The sequence below is a fragment of the Dromiciops gliroides genome, chromosome 2 (genome assembly GCF_019393635.1).
Source record: "Dromiciops gliroides isolate mDroGli1 chromosome 2, mDroGli1.pri, whole genome shotgun sequence".
Taxonomy (NCBI): Eukaryota; Metazoa; Chordata; class Mammalia; order Microbiotheria; family Microbiotheriidae; genus Dromiciops; species Dromiciops gliroides.
In genome coordinates, this window is record NC_057862.1 from 264426759 (window position 1) to 264448227 (window position 21469).

Below are 21469 nucleotides of genomic sequence, written 5' to 3' on the forward strand. Positions count from 1 at the left end.
TTGGTCTCCTCCCCAAAAGGGTGGTCCTTCAAAAACTGGCATACTTTTTACCACAATTTCTTTGGGGAAAAGACCTAATTGTGGTATTGCTGGGTCAAAGGATATGCATAAACTTTATAGCCTTTTGGGTATAGTTCCAAAATGCTCTCCAGGATGGTTGGATCAGAAGAACAATTAGTTTAAATAGGAAGCTACTCAATAGTCTGATTCCTTTGTGATGAAACTGAGTCAGGTGCTATTGATAGGAAGATGGGCTTTTGGGTTACTCTTCTTTCCCCTGGTTTCCCTTCTTACTTCCCTCTCAGCTCTTTCTATAGGGGAAGACTTGTTAAGCGTAGACAGTCCAGCCACAGCCTAGCTTTAGAAAAAGTCAAGATGACTGATGATGGCTGAGGTTGCAGTGGTTGACCCTGTTCTAACCAAATTCTAAGTGCTCCACAAATCATTTACATCTGCCCATTCTCCCAAGGAAAGTGGTTGCATGCTTGGGGTGGACACCCTTGAATTCAAAGACAGGTTTGAGGCCTGATGATTACTCTTAATCATGTTTAACCTATCTGACAAAAATTTATTCCAGTGAGACTGCTGCACATGCTACAACTTCCTGGAGCCACAAGTGAGAGTTGGATGGCAGGTGGGCAACGAAGGTGGATTAGTATCCCTGAAGAGGGTTTGGCAGCCCTCACACCAGATGTCTTAGTCTTTCTTGAACACCTGTACACCCTTACTGTGATGTAAGAAATGAGGAACTAGGGGGCAGCTAGGTGGTGCAGTGGATAGAGCACCGGCCCTGGATTCAGGAGGACCTGAGTTCAAATACGGTCTCAGACACTTGACACTTACTAGCTGCTGTGTGACTATGGGCAAGTCACTTAACCCTCATTGCCCTACGAAAGAAAGAAAGAAAGAAAGAAAGAAAGAAAAGAAAGAAAGAAAGAAAGAAAGAAAGAAGGGCAGGAAGGAATGAAGGAAGGAAGGAAGAAAGAAAGAAAGAAAGAAAGAAAGAAAGAAAGAAAAAAAGAAAGAAAGAAAGAAAGAAAAGAAAGAAAGAAAGAAAGAAAGAAAGGAGGAAATAGCTGCTTTCATTTTACAGTTTAGGAAACTGAGGCAGGTTAAGTGACTTACTGAGCATCATGAAGTTGTGTCTGTGACTCAATTTGAACTCAGGTCTTTTTTACTCCAAGACCTGTATGCTATCTACTATAGGCAGTTATTTGCACTGAGAGTATGAGGGAGATGTATTCAGGAATATGCTGGGAGGTACCAGCCATGATGAGAAGATAGAGAGGTAAGGAGAAAGGAATACCCATTGAAAAAAACAATGGGCCTTTTCCAGGTGGCTGGAGGTTGCTCCAGCACAGTAAAAACATATATCCATATACCCATATATCCATCTCTGGTCATACTTTAAGCTATCTCACCTCCAGCTTCCCAGGCTCAGGTTTTATTCAAAGTTACCATATACCATACGGAATACATCAGATCTTATTGAGCAAAAGATACCCCCTAGTAACAGCTTAGGTGTCTGTAGAATTGACACGAGGCAAAAGTAAGTGACTGTGTCTCTCTGAACTCTCGTTCAGGGCACCCTGAATCTTGAAACTGAATTTCCTTCTGTATAAGGCAGTACATATTAGGCATGGTGACAAAGGGGAATTACTGACTGCTCCAGAGTCAAGTCACAGTGAGAGATAGCAATTAAAGGTACATGCTGGACAAAGGAGTTGTAGGGGAACCTATAACTCCAAGAGAATAAAAGCACAAAACTGGAGTCTTCAATGCTCAATTCAAAGTCACCAGGTATTTTTGTCCAGAACAAAGCCTTAGAATATGCAAGTTTATATTCATATATTCATGACTTGGTACATGCACAATGTGATTCTATCAGAAGGTATGTTTCTTTCCTTTCAGATTAATCAGGACTGTAATCCAACTTTAGGAAGGCTACTGATGCACTGCATGAGGGAGCATCTTTCTTAGAGTCTACTGATTCTTCAGTCTTTGTTCATATACAATTCTGGATTATCATTTTTCTAAAGTTTCCCCCAAGGTATGTGCATTTAGATTACTGAATATTTCATAGTATCATAGTTGACTGTTTCTAGTGGAAGTTCTAGCTGTACATCTAAAAACATCTAGGCATAATTCCATATGGGACCATAATTATTGTAAAATCTCTCATTGGAAAAACAACTGACCTAGAAAATAGATTCAGGAGAGATAATATAAGAATTATTGTACTACCTGAAAATCATGGTCCCAAAAAGGCCTGGACAATGTCTTTTGAGAAATTAACAAAGAAAACTGCCCATAAATACTAGAACCAGAGGGCAAATAAAATTGAAAGTACTGGCCAATCACCACCTGAAAGAGATCCCAAAATAAAAACTCCTCAGAATATCATAGCCAAATTTTACAGATCAAGGAGAAAGTATTTCAAGCAGCCAAAAAGAAATCATTCAAATATCATGGAGCTACAGTCAGAATTACACAGGACTTGGAAGCTTCCACATTAAAGAATTACAGGAATTGGAATATAATATAAAAAAGGCAAAGGAGTTAGGTTTACAACCAAGAATAATCTACCCAGGAAAATTAAATATGTTTTTCAGGAAAAAAATGGATATTTAATGAAATAGAGGACTTTCAATAATTTCTGATTAAAAGGCCAGAGTTGAATAAAAAATTTGACATCCAAATACAAGACTCAGGAGAAACAGAAATATAAACAAGAAACAAGAAAGAAAAACTGTAAGATTTCTATAGGATAAAATAATATTTGTAAGTCTTAACTTTATTATGAGAGTAATTAGAAGGAGTATATGTAGACAGAGGATGTGGTCATAGGAGACATCAAAGGAATGATAATATTTGTAAGTCTTAGCAACTTTATTATAAGAATTGGGGGGGAGGGCAGCTAGGTGGTGCAGTGGATAAAGCACTGGTCCTGGATTCAGGAGCACCTGAGTTCAAATCCAGGCTCAGACACTTGACACTTACTAGCTGTGTGACCCTGGCCAAGTCACTTAACCCTCACTGCACCACAAAATAAAGAATTAGGAATATGTGCAGACAGAGGGTAACACTAATGGGATGACACCCCAAAAAACAAAATAAACGGGTAAGAAAGAAATTTCATGGAAGAAGAAGTAGGGGAGAAATGAATGGAGAAAATTTTCTTACCAAAAAGAGGCACAAAAGAACTATCATAATGGAGGGAAAGATGGGGGTAGGGCTAGTGGGGAATGATTAAACCTTACTCTCATCAAAGTTGACTCAAAGAGGAAATAACAAAAACACTCAGTTGGATATAGAAGTCTGTCTTACCCTATGAGGAAGTTTTAAAAAAAGGGATGGTGATAATAGAATGAAGAGAGGAGATTGATACAAGGGAGGGCACATGGGGAAGGCAGTGATCAAAAGTAAAACATCTGTGAGAAGGGAAAGGGTATGGGGTTAAAAGTAGGGGGTGGGATAAAGAGGTTAAAATAGCATGGAGAGAAATAAACAGTCATCATAAGTATAAATGTGAATGGTATGAACTCACCCATTAAATGGAATCAGATAGTAGAATGGATTAAAAACTATAATCCTACTATATGTTGTTTACAAGAAACATATCTGAAGCAGAGAGATACACATAGGGTAATGTAAGGGGCTGAAACAGAATCTATTATGCTTCAGTTTGAAGCAAAGAAAGAAGGGGTAGCAATCATGATTTCAGACAAAGCAAAAGGAAAAATAGATCTAGTTAAAAGAGATAAAGAAGGAAACTACATTTTGCTGAAACGGTACCACAATGAAGTCATATCAATACTTGACATATCTGCACCAAATGGTATAGCATCTAAATTTTTGAGGAATTGAATGAATTACAGGAGGAAATAGATAATAAAACTATACTAGTGGGGGACCTTAACATCCCCCTCTCAGAACTGGATAAAGCTAACCAAAAATAAACAAGAAAGAAGTTAAAAAAAGAAACTCTATAGATGTTTGGGAATAATGGATAGCTGGACAGACACTCTTATCTGCAGAGAACTGCCATCTTCATGTCAGTTGGTAGTTTTTTACTTACCCACAAGCACTTTTTATCTGCCAGAGCCATCCTGTCTTGCCTCCCCCAAATATCTGTGGTGGCATGGACTCTCTAAGAAAATATTCTTATCTCTAAGAAAATATTCTTATATAATTCATATCTCTGTCATAATGTTTACTTTCAAATTTGAACTATAAAACTGATTGTCAATTGAACTAAAAACATCCTGTAAACCCAGGAACTAGGGAATTAATAAATTCAGACCTGGCTATTGCAAGGACTGCACATGCTTCCCTTCCAACTGCTTAAAACCTCATTGGAATCTCTTGAGAGAGGATTCCCAAGCAACTGCATGTAATTGAGTTGCTGAGAAGGATACAGATAAGTGCTTGTCTTTATAACTATGATTCACTTCTCTTATGTTTTTGTGGGGGGAAGGTTTCAGGTTAACAGAGGGAACAAGGAGAAGTTTTTGTTCTTTAAGTATGGTAGTGCTGTGGACATACACAAGTTTGATAGCCAAATGGATAGAAGAATGGAAAAGTGTGAAACCTGAGGTGACCTGAGTGAAAAGGTCAGACAACAGATTACAAAGAGTTAAGAAGTACCTTAAGGAAGGTATATGCTTTTTCTATGAGTTATAGAAAGTGAAAAGATTTGGAAAGAGCTTGAAGACAGTGAGGTTTTTTTAGGCTTGGGAATCTAAGATATATATTTGTTTTTCTATTTCCACTTATTTTTTTTCCAGTTACATATAAAGGTAGTTTTCAACATTCATTTTCATAAGATTTAGAGTTCCAAATTTTTCTCCCTCTCCCTTTTTCTCCCCCTCCATAAGACAGCAACCAATCTGACAGGGGTTATATATGTACAATCTACAAGTGCTCTTTTTTTTTTTTTTTTTAGTGAGCAATTGGGGTTAAGTGACTTGCCAGGGTCACAAGCTAGTAAGTGTTAAGTGTCTGAGGCCGGATTTGAACTCAGGTACTCCTGACTCCAGGCCGGTGCTTATCCACTGTGCCACCTAGCCGCCCCCTTTTATTTTTGTTTTTAGTCAGTGTTCAGTCAATATCAGTTCTTTCTCTTAGAATGGAGAGCAAGCTTCATTAGACCCTTTGGATTGTTCTTGGGATCATTGCATTGCTGTGAGTAGTCAAGTCATTCACAATTGGTCATAGAATAATACTGATGTCACTGTGCACAGTGTCTTCCTAGTTCTGCTTACTTCACTATACAGTTCATATGAGTTTCTCCAGGTTTCTCTAAATCATCCTGCCTTGTCACTTCTCACAGCACAATAAATTCCATTACAACCATATACCACAGCTTCTTTAGTCATTCCCCAATTATTGGACATTCCTTTGATTTCCCAATTCTTAGCCACCACAAAGAGTTGTGTGGTAAAAAATGAAAGTTTTTAACTAAAATTTAAAAGTTGAATGCACATTACTGAAGGACCGCCAGTTTTTGAAGGACTGCACTTTCGGGGAGGAGACCGTGACGAATAGCCGTGTGCCTGCTGATGCTCGGTGAGAGCGTGACCAAGCACTCCACTTCCGGGGTGCGAGCTTAAAAATGAGGAGAGAATGGAAGTGGGGTCTCTCACCTCTCGGCCACACACTCTGGCTCAGGTTTGACGGCGTGTTCGGGTGATCGGCCCTGGTCCTTGGTGGCAACACGTGCTTGACACTGTTCTCCAGCCTGAGAGGTAGCTTTGGGATTCGGTGAAGTTTTATTAAAAGAATATAGACTAAGCTTAGATCTAAGACTATTTATTTGTATTTCTACTTTCCTATTTCCCTAATCAGTATCCACCTGTTTGTTGGCTAATTAATTCCCAAACAATAAAAGCTAAGTAATCCATCACTAATTAAAGCTCAGAGGTTTCTTTCTCTTACTGGTCTGGGAGATATATAAGGGAAAGGTCACAAGGGGAATTTAATTCTCCTTATATCCAATTTTAAATCTCACAGTTGCTATAAATATTTTTTGTACAATGTTCCCCCCTTTTCTCTTTTTCACAATTACTATTGTTAACTGTTTCCCTCCATGTCTTATTCCCTTCCCCATGATATTTACTCTATTATATATCTTTTTCACCTTATCCCTCTTCAAAAGGGGTTTGCTTCTGGACTGTCCCCCTCCCCCCAATCTGCCCTCCTTTCTTTTGCCCCTTCCTCTTTGTGCCCTTCCTCTCGAATTTTCCTTCAGGATTAGAATAGATTATTCCACCCAATTGAGTGTGCATGTTAATCTGTCCTTGAGCCAACTCTGATGAAATGAAAGTCTTTGAGCTTATTCTGATGAGTGTAAAGTTCATTTACTTCCCTGCTCGTCCCCCATCTCTTCCCCCAATCCATAAACCTTTTCCTGTTTCTTTCATGTGTGATGTCACCCTATGCTACCAATGTCCTTTCCCTTCCCTTCCCCCAGTGCATTCCTCTCACCCCTCAATTTTACTCTAAAAATATCATCCAGGGACAAAGCATCCACCTGGACCTAGGGGGACCCCAGCCCCAATATGGCCTCAGACATAAGACACCCACCCACTTCACAACCCCAGGCATGTCTCTAACTCCAACTTTTTATGTTTCTCTAGGGTCTTGTATTTGAAAGTCAAATTTTCCATTCCACGTCAGGTCTTTCATCACAAATACCAGAAAGTCCTCTTTTTCTTTGAAGTCCCATGTTTTCCTCTGAAAGAGTAGTTTTGTTAAATAACTATACTCAGTTTTGCTGTATAGGCCAAGATATATTTTATAGTAACAGAGATTAACTGTATTCCATAAGTTGTTTTCAATTGTTCTTTTTCCTGTAGGTTACATATAAATGATAGGACAATGCAAAATGTAAGGCCTGTATCAGAGGAGGAAACAACAGGGAGACAAACTGACCCAGCTCGGGCTGAATCAAATACAAAATTCAACAATCTCAAAAGCTGACTAGAGAATAATTTGTATTTTTGTCAGCATTCTAATGGCCCCTCATGAGAACAACCTTTTCTAATAAGTAAAGCATTAATATAAAATGGACAGAAGCCAGAAAAATCTTCTTTCCCCAGTGTACAGTAGGTGGCAGCAGACTTGAATTGATCCTGGAAGAGCTCCCCTACAGTCTGACACTCAGCCTATACCTGTCCCAGATACTCCAGAAGAAATATACATTCCCCTGAGGATATTTTGTCATTTTCTCACCACACACAAGTCCTCTGAGAAACAAAACAGGGGGTTTTTTTAGAGGTTCCAGGAGATTCTGTGGACTTTATCTATGTCCTCTCCATTTTGTCTCAATTCATCCAGCTCAAAGAAGGTTATGTGCTTGGGTGTACTGGAAACTAGCTATCCAGGAGGAAAAATGTATGCATGATATACTTTTAAGTTCAATCTATGTTATTATGATTTTTAAAAAATTATTATCTTTTTTAAAAATCTCAAAAATTAAAAAAAACCATTTTATTCAAGCCCTGATTTTCAGAGTCTGCTGATTCTGAAGTATAAGTGCTTACAATGAAAACTTAAAAATCACCTCTCTTATGCCAACAGAGCATATCCTGGACATAAGGGACCATGAGTAGGATTTGTAGTAAACATGAAGTCCTGTTCCAAAGAGAATGAGCAAAAGAATAGCCCTAAGCAAGGAAAGATGCCTAGGAGTAAGCTCAGAAATGCCACCTTGGCCTTTAGAAAAATGATTCCTAAGGTAGATTCAATATCTGCTGAGAATCAAAAACGACAAAGACTATCCTAATTAGAAATGGCACTGGGATAAGCTGGGAAAATATCAGAAACAGAAAAAAGCCTAATGAGCATTCTTGTGGCATTACAAGTAAATTAGAGTGAGGGAGAATGATAGACACTGAGTCTTTATCAATGGTATTTGGATTCTGTATCACTAACCTTGCTCAAGATTTTAGAACAAATTCTGGTGGGAAAATTCTCTCTGCAGCTCAGGGAGGGGACTCATCACAGAGGGAGACAGTTGCTCTTCCTCATACTAAACAGAGAAAGACATGCAAATCAGGCTCCTCCCTCTAGGGATGAAAACCAGCACAAAACCTGTGTCTGCAGCTCTGGGAGAGGAGCTTTTCCTTGTGTCTCCCCCAAGGACTGATATTGTAGAACTTGAACAATGGGTTTTGGACTGAATGGAATTTTCATTCTGACTCTTTTACAAGGTCTTTTGTTTGTTTTTGACTAAGGAAACACTCTTTGAAGTGATGTATTTGTGATTTAATGACTCTTTGTTTGCAGGTGTCCATTGTGATGTTCAACTGGTAGAGTCTGGGGGTGATGTGAGACAGCCTGGAGCATCTCTTCAACTTTCCTACAAAACTTCTGGATTCACCTTCAGCAGCTATAGAATGAACTGGGTCCGCCAGACTCCAGGGAAGGGGCTGGAGTGGGTCTCACGTATTGATAGTAGAGGAAGCACATACTATGCAGACTCTGTGAAAGGTCGATTCACCATCTCCAGGGATGACAGCAACAGCATGCTGCACCTGCAAATGAATTCCCTCAAAGCTGAGGACACAGCCATGTATTATTATGCAGGAGACACAGTGAGAGAAAGGAGCATGAATCCAGACATAAACCTCACTCAGAGTGGTCATGTGGATAATGACATAGAGAGAGAATTCAAGAACACTGAGCACAAGGAGACCCCTTATAATAACAGGTGAAGAATGAGGCTAAAACATCCTTCAAGGTCTGTTGTTCTTTCTAATTCGCAGTGAATTCTCAGATCTTCTCCATCCATCTATCCATCCATCCATCCACCCATCCAACTGTTTGTATGCATGTATGTATGTATGTATATATGTACATACACATGTGTGTATGGTATTTGTGTGTATGTGCATGTATCTGTGATGGAAAAGTGGAGTCATGTAACCCATCCCAAGTAACCCAGGACATCAGGCACCTTGGAGGAGTTGTCTACTACAGCTGTCCTTTGCTTCTTTTGGGGGGGGGGGGTCAGACTGAGCTTGAGATCACCAGTAGTGGTTTGGTCTGTCTACTTAGGGGTTATTGCCTTTTTTAGAGGAGACAGATGTATCGAGCTGCCAACTCCCTTAAGTTTTGTCATGGAAGGGTGGAATAAAAAGAATTGGTAGAGTGTTTTCCATCTGATATGCAGGACATCCTTGTGCAGACGTCATTTCTAATACACCCAATATCCAGGTGTTAGTTGCAAGGCAGGTCCAGAACTGGGTCCTTAGAAAATGACTGAGAAGAAAGATGGTTAAGGTCTTGAAGGTTGTGAGTGAGTGCCCTATAGTAGGACAGAAGGGAAACCTTGGTGGTGAGGGAGATGCCCTGGTGGGGCATGGGAAACACAATGACAATTTCAAAGGGTGAAAGGGAAAACTGCCCAAAAGAGGTTACCTGGTGATTCAGAAAAACTAGGGGCAGTGCTCCAGACCAAAGCAAACTCAAATCATCTAAAGATTTGCAAGCTGAACTTTCATAACCCCATTGAGATGCTGTACCAGAATCAAGGATTGAGGGTGATAAGCTCAGTCTGTGTGGATGCTGAAGAACTGTCCAAGCATCCAATTGATGGGAGACAAATGAACCCATGAAATGTGTTCCTCTGTCACTATGGACTTCTATGGGGATCCCCCAGGTGGGAAAATCCTTTTTAATAAACACTTGGCTACAATTCTTTTAGTGGCTTTACTGCAAGGAAAATCTTTTGCTAACCAGGAAAACCTATAGACCATGACTAATATAACCTTATGTCCAGACAAGGGTGAGAGTTGAATAAAATCAATATGACAGACTTGAAAGGGGGTCTCATAGAAAGGGAATTTTCCCAGGGACATTTGGCCATTTCTAAATTGGGGGATGACTTGTATTCATATAATTTTGATTCAGTTCTCTATATATTTGAGAAATGAAGCCTTTGTCAAAAACATTGGCTGAAAAACTTGTTTCTCAGCTTTCTTCTTTCCTTCTAATCTTGGTTGCATTGGTTTTCCCCTTCGTAATAAAACCTTTTTAATTGGAGTTCAAGTGAAAAATTAATTGGAGTAAATTTAAAGAATAACCAAAACAATTAGATGAAAAAATATATATATATAATTGCAAAGGTTTTCAGAGTTCTGCCTTCTTTGGTATATTAAAATATAATATTACATTTTTACTTTTCAGTTATTTGAATTTTGTGTCTAATATTTGTTGGCATTTACGTGTAAAACAATTTTAGCATTCACTTAAAAATTTTGAGTTTCAAATTCCCTCCATGGTCCTATCCCCTAAATAAGAAGGCAGGCAATGTAATATACATTATACATGTGCAGTCATGCAAAACATATTTCCTCATTAGTCATATGAAAAAAGCACAGACAAAAACCCCAAAATAAACAAGAAAAATAAAGTTTTAAAAAGTGTGTTTTCATCTTTATTCAGATTCTATTATTCTTTCTCTGGAGGTGGATAACATTTTTCATTATAAGTGCTTGGAAATTGTCTTGGATTATGTGATTGCTGACAATAGTTAAGCCTTTCACAGTTTGATCATCATCCAGTATTGTTGCTGTGGACACTGTTCTTTTGCTTCTGCCCATTTTACTTTGTAATAGTTCATTTAAGTCTTCTATTCCTAAATGCTATTAAATTGTGCATACTCTTCCACCAAACAATAGCACTAATAAGTTTGTATTCTAAAAGGGCTAAAAAAGAGGAAAAGACCCTATCTGTACAGTGATATAATATCAGCTTTTTTGTGGTGGCAAATAATTGGAAATTGAGATGATGTCTATTAACTAGAGAATGAATGAACAAGTTGTGGTATATGATTATGATGGAGTACTATGAGAGATGATGAGGCAGATGTTTTCAGAAAAACCTGGAAGAAAATTTCCCTCCACAGTGTTTTAAATCAGTTCAAAACTACAAAAGTCCTTTAGGGTACTGATTTTCCCATATCTGCTCCAACATTTGTCATTTTCTTTTTTTGCAATATTATCCAATCTCATAACTGTGAGGTGGAACTTCATAGTAGTTTTTTTTTAAATTATTTTTATTTTTATTTATTTATTTATATGTTTTTGCGGGGCAATGGGGGTTAAGTGACTTGCCCAGGGTCATACAGCTAGTAAGTATCAAGTGTCTGAGGCTGGATTTGAACTCAACTCAGGTACTCCTGAATCCATGGCCAGTGCTTTATCCACTGCGCCACCTAGCTGCCCCTGAACTTCATAATAGTTTTAATTTACATTTATCCAATCATTAGTGATTTAGAGCACTTTTTTCATATGATAATCAACATCTTTCATTTTAAACTACCTGTCATGTCTTTGACTTTTTGTCAGTTGGGTAATGACTTGTATTCTTATAAATTTGACTCCATTTTCTATATATTTGAGAAATGAGACCATTAAGGAGAAACAAGTGTAAGTTTTTTCACAGTTCATCATTATAAATTACAGATTTACATAAATTATCTTCCCATGTACAATGGTAGAGAATTTAACCTTATTGAATTCCTTAAGATTTTCCTTCACATTTACCTCTTTATGGTTCTCTTGAGCCTTGTGTTTGAAAGTCAACTTTTTTATTTAGCTCTTCTCTTTTAATCAGGGATGGTTGAAAGTCCTCTATTCTATTAAATATCAATTTCCCCTCAAAACAATCTTGCTGGGTAGGTAGGTGATTCTTTGTTTTAATGCTAGCTTTTTTGCCCTCTGGAATATCATGTCCCGAGACCTTTGAATCTTTAATGTAGAAGCAGCAAAATCTTGTGTGATCCTGACTGAGGTTCCACAATATGAATTTGAATTGCTTTTTATGAAAGACAGTATAGAAGGTCTGATGGGGGTGGGGCTGTTATGCCAAGGCAGGAGTGGAGCCCAACCCCACAGTCAGACTGACACAGATCCAGTTTCAGACAGCATAGAACTGACATAGAATCAGAGAAACAAATCTAAAGAGGAGCTTTCAGAGCTGCCCTGAGAAAGTGATCTATTCCAGAATGTGCAAGAGGAAGATGGCTTTGGTTATCAGATATTACCTCTTCCATAGTATTAGAATGTAAGATGCCTCCCAACAAAACCAGCTCTTGTTCTGGGAAAGAGTTCTTCAAAACATCTCAAAGGATGAAAATGATGGGGGACCTGAACTTTTCCTCCAGGATGTATGGAGGACATGGATCTTGAGATTTAAAGCAGCTGTGTTCCAGGAAAGGAATAAAGAAGGGCTTGAGAACATAAGGCAGAACTAAATTCCAAAACACTCCAATCTTATCAAATCAGTTTTCCTCAATATTGGGTCCAAGAAATCCCCAGGCAAGGGATTTCCTTCTCTTTTCCAGGGTAGCACTGTCACAGACATAGCTTCTGGGAAGTTGTTCAGTGATTTGGGTAGTCAGAAGAATAATGATACATACTATTAATAAAAGAAATGCAAATTAAAACAACTCTGAGGTATCACCTCACACTTACCAGAGTGGCAAATATAACAAAAAGGACAATATTGGATATTGGAGAGAATATTAGAAAATTGGCACACTAATCCATAGTTGGTATAGTTTTGGAAGTATGCCCTAAGGACTATAGAACTGTGCATACCCTTTGATCCAGCAATACCATTGCTTGGTTATATATCCCAAAGACATTCCAAAAAAGAGAAAAAGACCCATTTGCTAAAAAAATTATTTGTAGCAGCTCTTTTTGTAGTTACTAAGAATTGAAAATGAAAGGAATGCCCATCAATTGGGGAATGGCTAAACAAGTTGTGGTATATGATGGTAATGGAATATAAGAAGTGACAAGAAGGATAATTTTAGAAAGGCCTGGAAAGAATTGTATGAAACTGATATATAGTGAAGTGAACAAAACCAAGAGAGCATTGTGCACAGTGACAACAATGTTGTTTGATGAAGAACTGTGAATGACTTAAATATTCTCAGCATACTATCTACCTCCAGAGAAAGAATTCATATTGATGAAACACAGACTAAAGCATGCTATTTTTCACTTTCTTTCATTTTTAAAAATTTTATGCAAGTTTTGTTATACAAATGACTTATATAGTAATGTTTTATATAATTGTGCTTGTATAACCTAATTGTACACATATTAACTATAGCTTACTGCCTCAGGGGAAGGTGGAGGGTAGGAGAGAAGGAGGGATAAATTTTGTAACTCAAAAGTTTAAATAAAGATGTTTATTATTTTTTTTTTAAAGAATAATGATACAACTGTTCACCAGTACTGGAACCCTCTTACCTGAAGGTGGGAGGAGTTCCATTTTGCCCATTGGGGATAGATTGGGGGCTACTTGGATTGGGAACAGCTACTTTGTCCTAAATGAGAGAGAACATATCATTCTCAGGCCCAGTACAACATAGTAGTACTTGAGTTTTGATATTGACAATGGATCCACTTCCAAACCACTGCTATTCTTGTTAGAGGTTCAATCTATTTGGTTGTTTAATATGTTTCTAGTTGGTGCTGATGAGCCCCATCAAAAACTATATGCGGGGCAGCTAGGTGGCCACAGTGGATAGAGCACTGGGCCCTGGATTCAGGAGTACCTGAGTTCAAATCCAGCCCTCAGGACAACTTAACACTTACTAGCTGTGTGACCCTGGGCAAGTCACTTACCCCAATTGCCTCACTAAAAAAAAAAATTAAAAAAAAAACTATATGCAATGAGTGACATCCTCAGAATTCTTTCATTGGTCTGGACACTAAGGGAGAGAACCTTCAACTATGCTCTCTCACGCCCCAGATCTCTTGACCTTCTTCAAAACACTGCCCAAGAGATGGTCTAGATGAAGATTTTCTCTTCCCCATCCCTTTAGGGAGAAACTTTAGGTTCTTTCACATGCCGGCTGTATAAACAACTGGAAGGGACTTGCAGTACCTGTACTCCCTAGGGTATCTCCTATTATTAGATTACAGTTTTTTGCAGTCCAACTGCATATGCCTCTCTTGTAATGAACAGAATGATCAGACAATCAGGCAAATTGTATTCCTCAGGAGCCAGGTTCTTATAGGTTGTGTCAAGGGGTCAAGGGAAAAGTTAGGGTTATGCCTGGATTGGTCAAAGGGTATGAACAGCCCCATAATAATTCAGTATAGTTCCAAATTGCTCTCCAGAATGTTTGAATCAGTTCACACCTCCAATCCAGAATAGTCAATGACTATATTTTAAATGCATTAACCCAGAAGGACCCAGGCAAGTGTGATTTCTAATGCATCATTTCCATTTAACAATGAAAACTTTCTGTACTGTATGCATCTTTCTAGAGGGACCATCTTATATCACCCTAGAAATAATAGTTAACTGTTGATGAACAGCGAACATATGACTCTGTGTCATCTCTTCAGTAGCAACTAGGCCACAGTAAAAAACAAACAACTGCTTTTGAAAGGCAGTATAGTGAGCAACTGCTTGGGGTTCTGGAGCCTCAAATTCATAAAAAGAGTATATTCTAACCACCATTTAATACCTTCCTAAGTTTCCATCTGCTTTCTTTATGAACTGAGATCTCCAGAAACAGGGGTCTTTCAGTGTTCCAAAGATTTCAGGGGGACAGAATATTGGACACTCTGCTTTATACTTTCCAGGACTGTAGCCTGTTCTGGGCCAACTTGAAAACACTGACTTATATATGAATCAGTAAATGGGGATAATTTTTCTCTAGCTTCTGAATCTGCTGGCATAGTTTATTATATTTTGTTGTCCTTCATTTTCCTATCTTCTCTAAAGACTACTGAAATAAAATAAAACCACAAGTTAACCTTTTATCTTATTTCACTCCCTCTCTGATTTTGGAAGATACTAGGATTTCAAAGGAACTATTTTCTTCCCTAGTGTATTTTTTAAATCATCACAAAGTCCCTTTCCTATCATACATGCTTATCTTTTCAGATTAATCTTGCTCTCTGTATTTGTAATTCAAATTCAAGAATAAAATTTAATTGGAATTAAATAATTTGATCCTAAAAAGGGGGGGATCAAAGAACAAATCATAGAAATAATTGATGATTTTTCTAAATAACAAAAACATTTTATTATTTTCCAGTTACATGTAAAGATAGTTTTCAAAATTTGTTTTTCGTAGGATTTTTATTTCCAAATTTTTCTCCCACCCTCCTTTCCCTCCACCCTCCAAAGGATGGAAAGCAATCTGATATAGGTTATGTATGTACAATCACATTAAACACATTTCTGCATTAGTCAAAGAAGAATCAGAACACAAGGGAAAAATCTCCAAAAAAGAAAAAAAAAACAGCCAAAAAGTAGAAACAGTATGGTTCAATCTGCATTCAGAATCCACAGTTCTTTTTTCTGGATATAGAGAACATTTTTCTATCATGAGTTATTTGAATTGTTATAGATTATTGCACTGCTGAGAAGAGCCAAGTCTATCACAGTTGATCATCACACAATGTTGCTGTTACTTTGAAGAATGTTCTCCTGGTTCTGCTCCTCTCACTCAGCATCAGTTCATGTAAGTCCTTCCAGGTTTCTGTGAAATGCTCTTGTTCAATCATTTCTTACAACACAATAGTATTCTATTACATTCATATACCACAACTTGTTTAGCCATTCCTCAATTGATGAGCATTCCTTGATTTGCAATTCTTTGCCACCACAAAAAGAGCTGCTCTAAATATTTTTGTAAACGTGGGTCCTTTTCCCTCTTTTATGATCTCTTTGGGATACAGGCTCAGTAGTGCTAGCACTGGGTCAAAGGGTATGAAACAGCCCCATAATAATTCAGGTATAGTTCCAAATTGCTCTCCAGAATGTTTGAATCAGTCACACCTCCATCACAATGCAAACAATGATTTCTTAAAGAAAATGACAATGATGAGACAACATACCAGAATTTGAGGGAGGGCAGCCAAAGCAGGGGAAAATAAAATATAGAAGAAGCAAGTCAATGAATTGGGTATACAACTAAAAACACTAGAAAATGAACAAATTAAAAATCCCCAACAAAATACCAAATTGAAATCCTGAAAATCAAAGCAGAGATTAATAAAATTAAAAGCAAGAAAACATTGAATTAATAAATAAAACATAAACAGGTTTTATGAAAAAACAACAAAATAGATAAGCCACTCATTATTTTGATCAAAAAAGGGAAGAAAACCCAAATTACTAGTATCAAAAATAAAAGGGATAGGAGTGGCTAGGTGGCGCAGTGGATGAAGCACCGGCCCTAGATTCAGGAGTACCTGAGTTCAAATCCAGCCTCAGACTCTTGACACTTAGTAGCTGTGTGACCCTGGGCAAGTCACTTAACCCCCATTGCCCCACCACAAAAAAAAAATGAAAGGGATGAACTAACCACCAATGAGAGGAAATTCAGACATTTATAGGGATTATTTTACCCAATTGTATGCCAATAAATTGGATGATCTAAATGAAATGGATGAATATCTACAAAAATATAAATTACCCAGAGTAGCAGAAGAAGAAATAAAATATTTAAATAACCCAATTTTAGAAAAGAAATTGAACTAGCCATCAATGAACTTCCTAAGAAAAAAACCCAAGACCAGATGGATTCACAAGAGAATTCTTCCAAAAATTTAGAGAACAATTGATCCTAATAGTATTTAATTTATATGAAAAAATAAGTGAAGGAGTCCTACCAAATTCCTTTTATGAGACAAATATGGTGCTAATACCCAAATCAAGAAGAGCCAAAACAGAGGAAGAAAATTATAGAGCCATCTCTCTAGTGAATATTGATGCAAAAATTTACTAGCAAAAAGATTTACAATATATCACAAAGATCATACACTTCACCAGGTGGGATTTATACCAGGAATGCAGGTCTGGGTTCAATATCAGCATAGTTGACCATATTAATTACAAAAGCAAAATAAATCATATGAGTATCTCAACAGATACAGAAAAGGCCTATGACAAAGTACAGCACCTATTCCTATTAAACACTTCAGAGCAAAGGAGTAAAAAGACCTCAAGTTAAATGATAAGTACTATTTATCTAAAACCATCAGCAAGCATTATCTGTTATGGGGATAAGCTAAAATTCTTCCCAATACCAATTGGGGTGAAGCAAGGATGCCCATTAATCACCTCTATTTAATATTGTACTAAAAATGTAAGCTATATCAATGAAGAGAAAAAGAAATTAAAGGAATTAGGTAATGAGGAAAGAAAACTATCACTCTTTGCAGATGTAACGATTGGAATAACGCCACCTGCTGGATACTTACTGTAGAAGATATGATATTACACTTAGAAAGTCCTAGGGAATCAACTACAAAGCTACTTGAAAACTATTAAGAGCTTTAGCAAAGTTGCAGGATACGAAATGAACCCAGGGCAGCTAGGTGGCGCAGTGGATAGAGCACTGGCCCTGGATTCAGGAGATCTGAGTTCAAATCCGGCCTCAGACACTTGACACTAGCTGTGTGACCCTGGGCAAGTCACTTAACTCTCATTGCCCCACAAGAAAAGAAATAAAGAAATGAACCCACAGAAATCATTAGCATTTCTATATCTCACCATAAAGTCCAAGAAGAACAGATAGAAGAGAAATTCTATTTAAAATAACTGTGGCCAATATAAAATTTGCAAGTAACCATCTCCCAAGGGCAAACACAACAATTATATGACCAGAACTACAAATACTTTTCACAGAAATATAGTCATATCTAAACAATTGGAAAAATATTAATTACTCATGAGTAGGCAGAGCCAACATAATAAAAATTACAATCTTACCTAAGTTAATTAATTTATTTAGTGTTATACAAAGAAACTATTAAAAATATTTTTATGGAGCTAGAAAAAATAATACCAAAATTTATATGGAAAAGCAAAAGTTCAAGGATATCATGAGAATCAATGAAAAAATATGAAAAAAGGTGGTCTAGCAGTATCAGATCTCAAACTGTATTATAAAGCAGTAATTATCAAAACAATCTGGTACTGGCTAAGAAATAGAGAGGTAGATTAGTGGAATTAGAACAGATAGAAATTAACACTATAGTAAATGACTATAGTCATCAAGTAGATGATAAACCCAAAGATCCAAGCTTTTGGAAGAAAAACTCATTATTTGGCAAAAACTGCTGGAAACTGGAAAATGGTATGACAGACACTAGGTATTGACCAACATTCATGCCATAGAGTAAAATAGGTCAAAATGGGTACATTATTTACACAAAAAGGATGACACCATAAGCAAATTAAGAGAATATGGAATCATTTATCTGTCAGATTTATCAGCAGAGGAACAATTTAGGACCAACAAAGATATAAAGAGTAAAATGAAATGTCAAATATATCATTTTGGTTATATAAAATTAAAAAGCTTTTGTACAAACAAAACGAATGTAATCAAGATTACAAAGGAAGCAGAAAATGGAAAGAAGTTTTGAAAAAAATATCTCTGATAAAGGCCTCATTTCTCAACTATATAGAGAAATGAGTCAAATTTATAAAATATAAATCATTTTCCAATTGATAAATGGTCAAAGGATATGAACAGTCATTTTTAAGATGAAGAAATCAAAGATATCTATAATTATATGAAAAAAAGCTCTAGGGCACTATTGATCAGAGAAATGCAAAATAAAATGACCCTGAATTATTATCTCACACCTATCAGAGTGGGAAATGTTTTAAAAAAGGAAATATTGCATTTTCTAGGAGATATGGGAAAGCTGGAATGCTAATCCTCTGCTGGTGGAGCTTTGAAAAGATCCAGCCATTCTGGAGAGCAATTTGTAATTATGCCCAAAGGGCTAGGGAACTGTGTATACCCTTGGATCCAGCAATACCACTGCTAGGTTTATGTCCCAAAGACATCCCCCAAAACAGAAAAAAACCCTGTTTGTACAGAAATATTTATAGAAGCTCTTTTTTGTGGTGAATAAGAATTGGAAATCAAAGGAATGCCCATTAATTCAGGAATAGCTAAGCAAGCTGTGGTGGAATATTATTGTGCTATAAGAAATGACATGGAGGATGACTTCAGAAAGGCCCGTAAAGACATGTATAGTGTATAGTGTGTGTATAGTATGTATAGTGTATAATTGATGTGTAGTGAAATGGCAGGAACCAAGAGAACACTGTACACAGAAAGCAATATTGTATGATGAAGAACTGTGAATGACTCAATAATATATTGATCCAAGACAATCTTTTTTAAAAAATAAAAGTATTTTATTATTTTCCAGTTACATGTAGAGATAGTTTTCAGCATTTGTTTATATAAGATTTCCACTTTCAAATTTTTCTCCCTTCCTCCCCTCCCTCCCCCCTCCCCTAGACAGCAGGCAATCTGATATAGGATAAGCATACACAACACACACACACATGCACATATATATATATATGTATACATATATATATACACACACATATACACCTATATATGCATACATATACATAACAACATTAAACATATTTCTGCATCAGTCATGCTATAAGAGAAGAATCAGAGCAATATGGGAAAAACCTCAAAATAGAAAAACAACAGCACCCAAAAACAAAAGAATAGTATGGTTCAATCAGAATCCATATACCACAGTTCTTTTTTTTTTCTGTATTTGGAGAGCATTTTCCATCATGAGTCCCCTGGGACTTTCTTGTACCATTGTATTGGTACAATACAGTCTATCACAATTGATCAATACATAATGTTGATCATACTATGTATAATGTTCTTCTGGTTCTGCTCATCTCACTCATCATCATGATGTTCATGCAGGTCCTTCCAGGTTTCTCTGAACTCCTACTTCTCCTTGTTTCTTACAGCACAATAGAATTCCATTACATTCATATACCACAACTCGTTCAGCCATATGCTCAGCTTATAGCCCTTTGAGCATAATTCCAAATTGCTCTCCAGATTGTTGGATCAGTTCACAGCTCCACCAACAATGCATTGGTGTTCCAATTTTTCCACAGCTCCAACATTTATTATTTTCCTTTTTTGTCATTTTAGCCAGTCTGATAGGTGTCAGGTGGTACCTCAGAGTTGTTTTAATTTGCATCTCTCTAATCAATAGTGACTTAGAGCATTTTTTCATATGGGAATAGATAACTTTGATTTCTTCATCAGAAAACTGCCTGTTCATATCCTTTGACCATTTTGGTTAGTTTCTTATTGATGTGGTTGATTATGTTAATAGTTTTCCTAATGTTGAACCAGCACTGCATTCCTGGTATAAATCCCACCTGGTGGTCATAGTGTATTATCCTGGTGATCACTTACTTTAATCTCCTTGCTAATGTCTTATTTAAGATTTTATTCATTAGGGAAATTGGTCTGTAATTTTCTATCTCTGTTTTTTCTCTGCCTGTTTTTGGTTATCACCACCATATTTGTGTCATAAAATGAATTTGTTAGAACTCCACCTATTTTTCCAAATAATCTGTATAATATTGCAATTAATTGTTCTTTAAATGTTTGGTAGAATTCACCTGTAAACCCATCTGGCCCTGGAGATTTTTTCTTAGGGAGTTCATTAATGGATTGTTCAATTTCTTTTTCTAATATGGGCTTATTTAAGGTTTTTATTTCCTCTTCATTTAACCTAGGCAGTTTGTATTTTTGTAAATATTTATCCATTTCATTTAGATTGTCAAAGTTATTGCATACAGTTGTGCAAAATAATTCCTAATTATTGATTTAGTTTCCACTTCATTGGTGGTAACATTATCCCTTTCATTTTTGATACTGGTAATTTGGTTTTCATCTTTCTTTTTTTTAATCAAATTAACCAATATTTTATCTGTTTTATTGGTTTTTTTCATAAAACCAGCTCTTAGTTTTATTGATTAATTCTATAGTTTTCTTGCTTTCAATTTATTAATTTCTCCTTTAATTTTCAGGATTTCTAGTTTAGTATCTAATTGGGGATTTCTAATTTGTTCTTTTTCATTTCTCTCCCCATATTTTCTTCTACCTCTCTCAATTGACTTTGGGAATCCTTTTTGAGGTCTCTTCCCATTTTTTTCTTCTAGCTCTCTCAATGATTTTTAAAATCCTTTTTGAGCTCTTCTAAGGCTTTTTGTTCTTGAGAACAATTCTTCTTCCCTCTTGTGGCTTCACATGTAGGCAATTTGAGAGTATTGTCCTCATCTGAGTTTGTGTTTGTATCTGTTGATACAGAAGCTCTCAATGGTGAGAGCTCTTTTCTGTTTCTTACTCATACTGCACTTGGCTCCCAATCCAAGACAATCATAAGAGAATAATGATGAAACATACTATTTCACCTCCAAAGAAAGAATTTATATTGATGGAACATTCTGAAGCATGCTATTTTTCATTTTCTGTCTTTTTTTTTTGTTTAATCAAGGTTTCTTGTTCAAAATGACAAATATGGTAATGCTTTACATAATCACACATGTATAACCCATATCTGATTGCTTGCTGCCTTAGAGAGAGGGGAGGAAGGAAGGAGGGATAAAAATTGCAACCCAA

At 36.7% G+C, this 21469-nt stretch overlaps 1 gene segment (V, D, J or C); it reads left to right on the top strand.

Annotated features, from left to right (window-relative positions):
* Nucleotides 1–8167: 8167 nt before the first annotated feature.
* LOC122738689 lies at nt 8168–8717 on the top strand. The segment is given in 2 exon segments: nt 8168–8213; nt 8290–8717. Coding segments are annotated over 2 exon segments (474 nt in total).
* The last annotated feature ends 12752 nt before the right edge of the window (nt 8718–21469 follow it).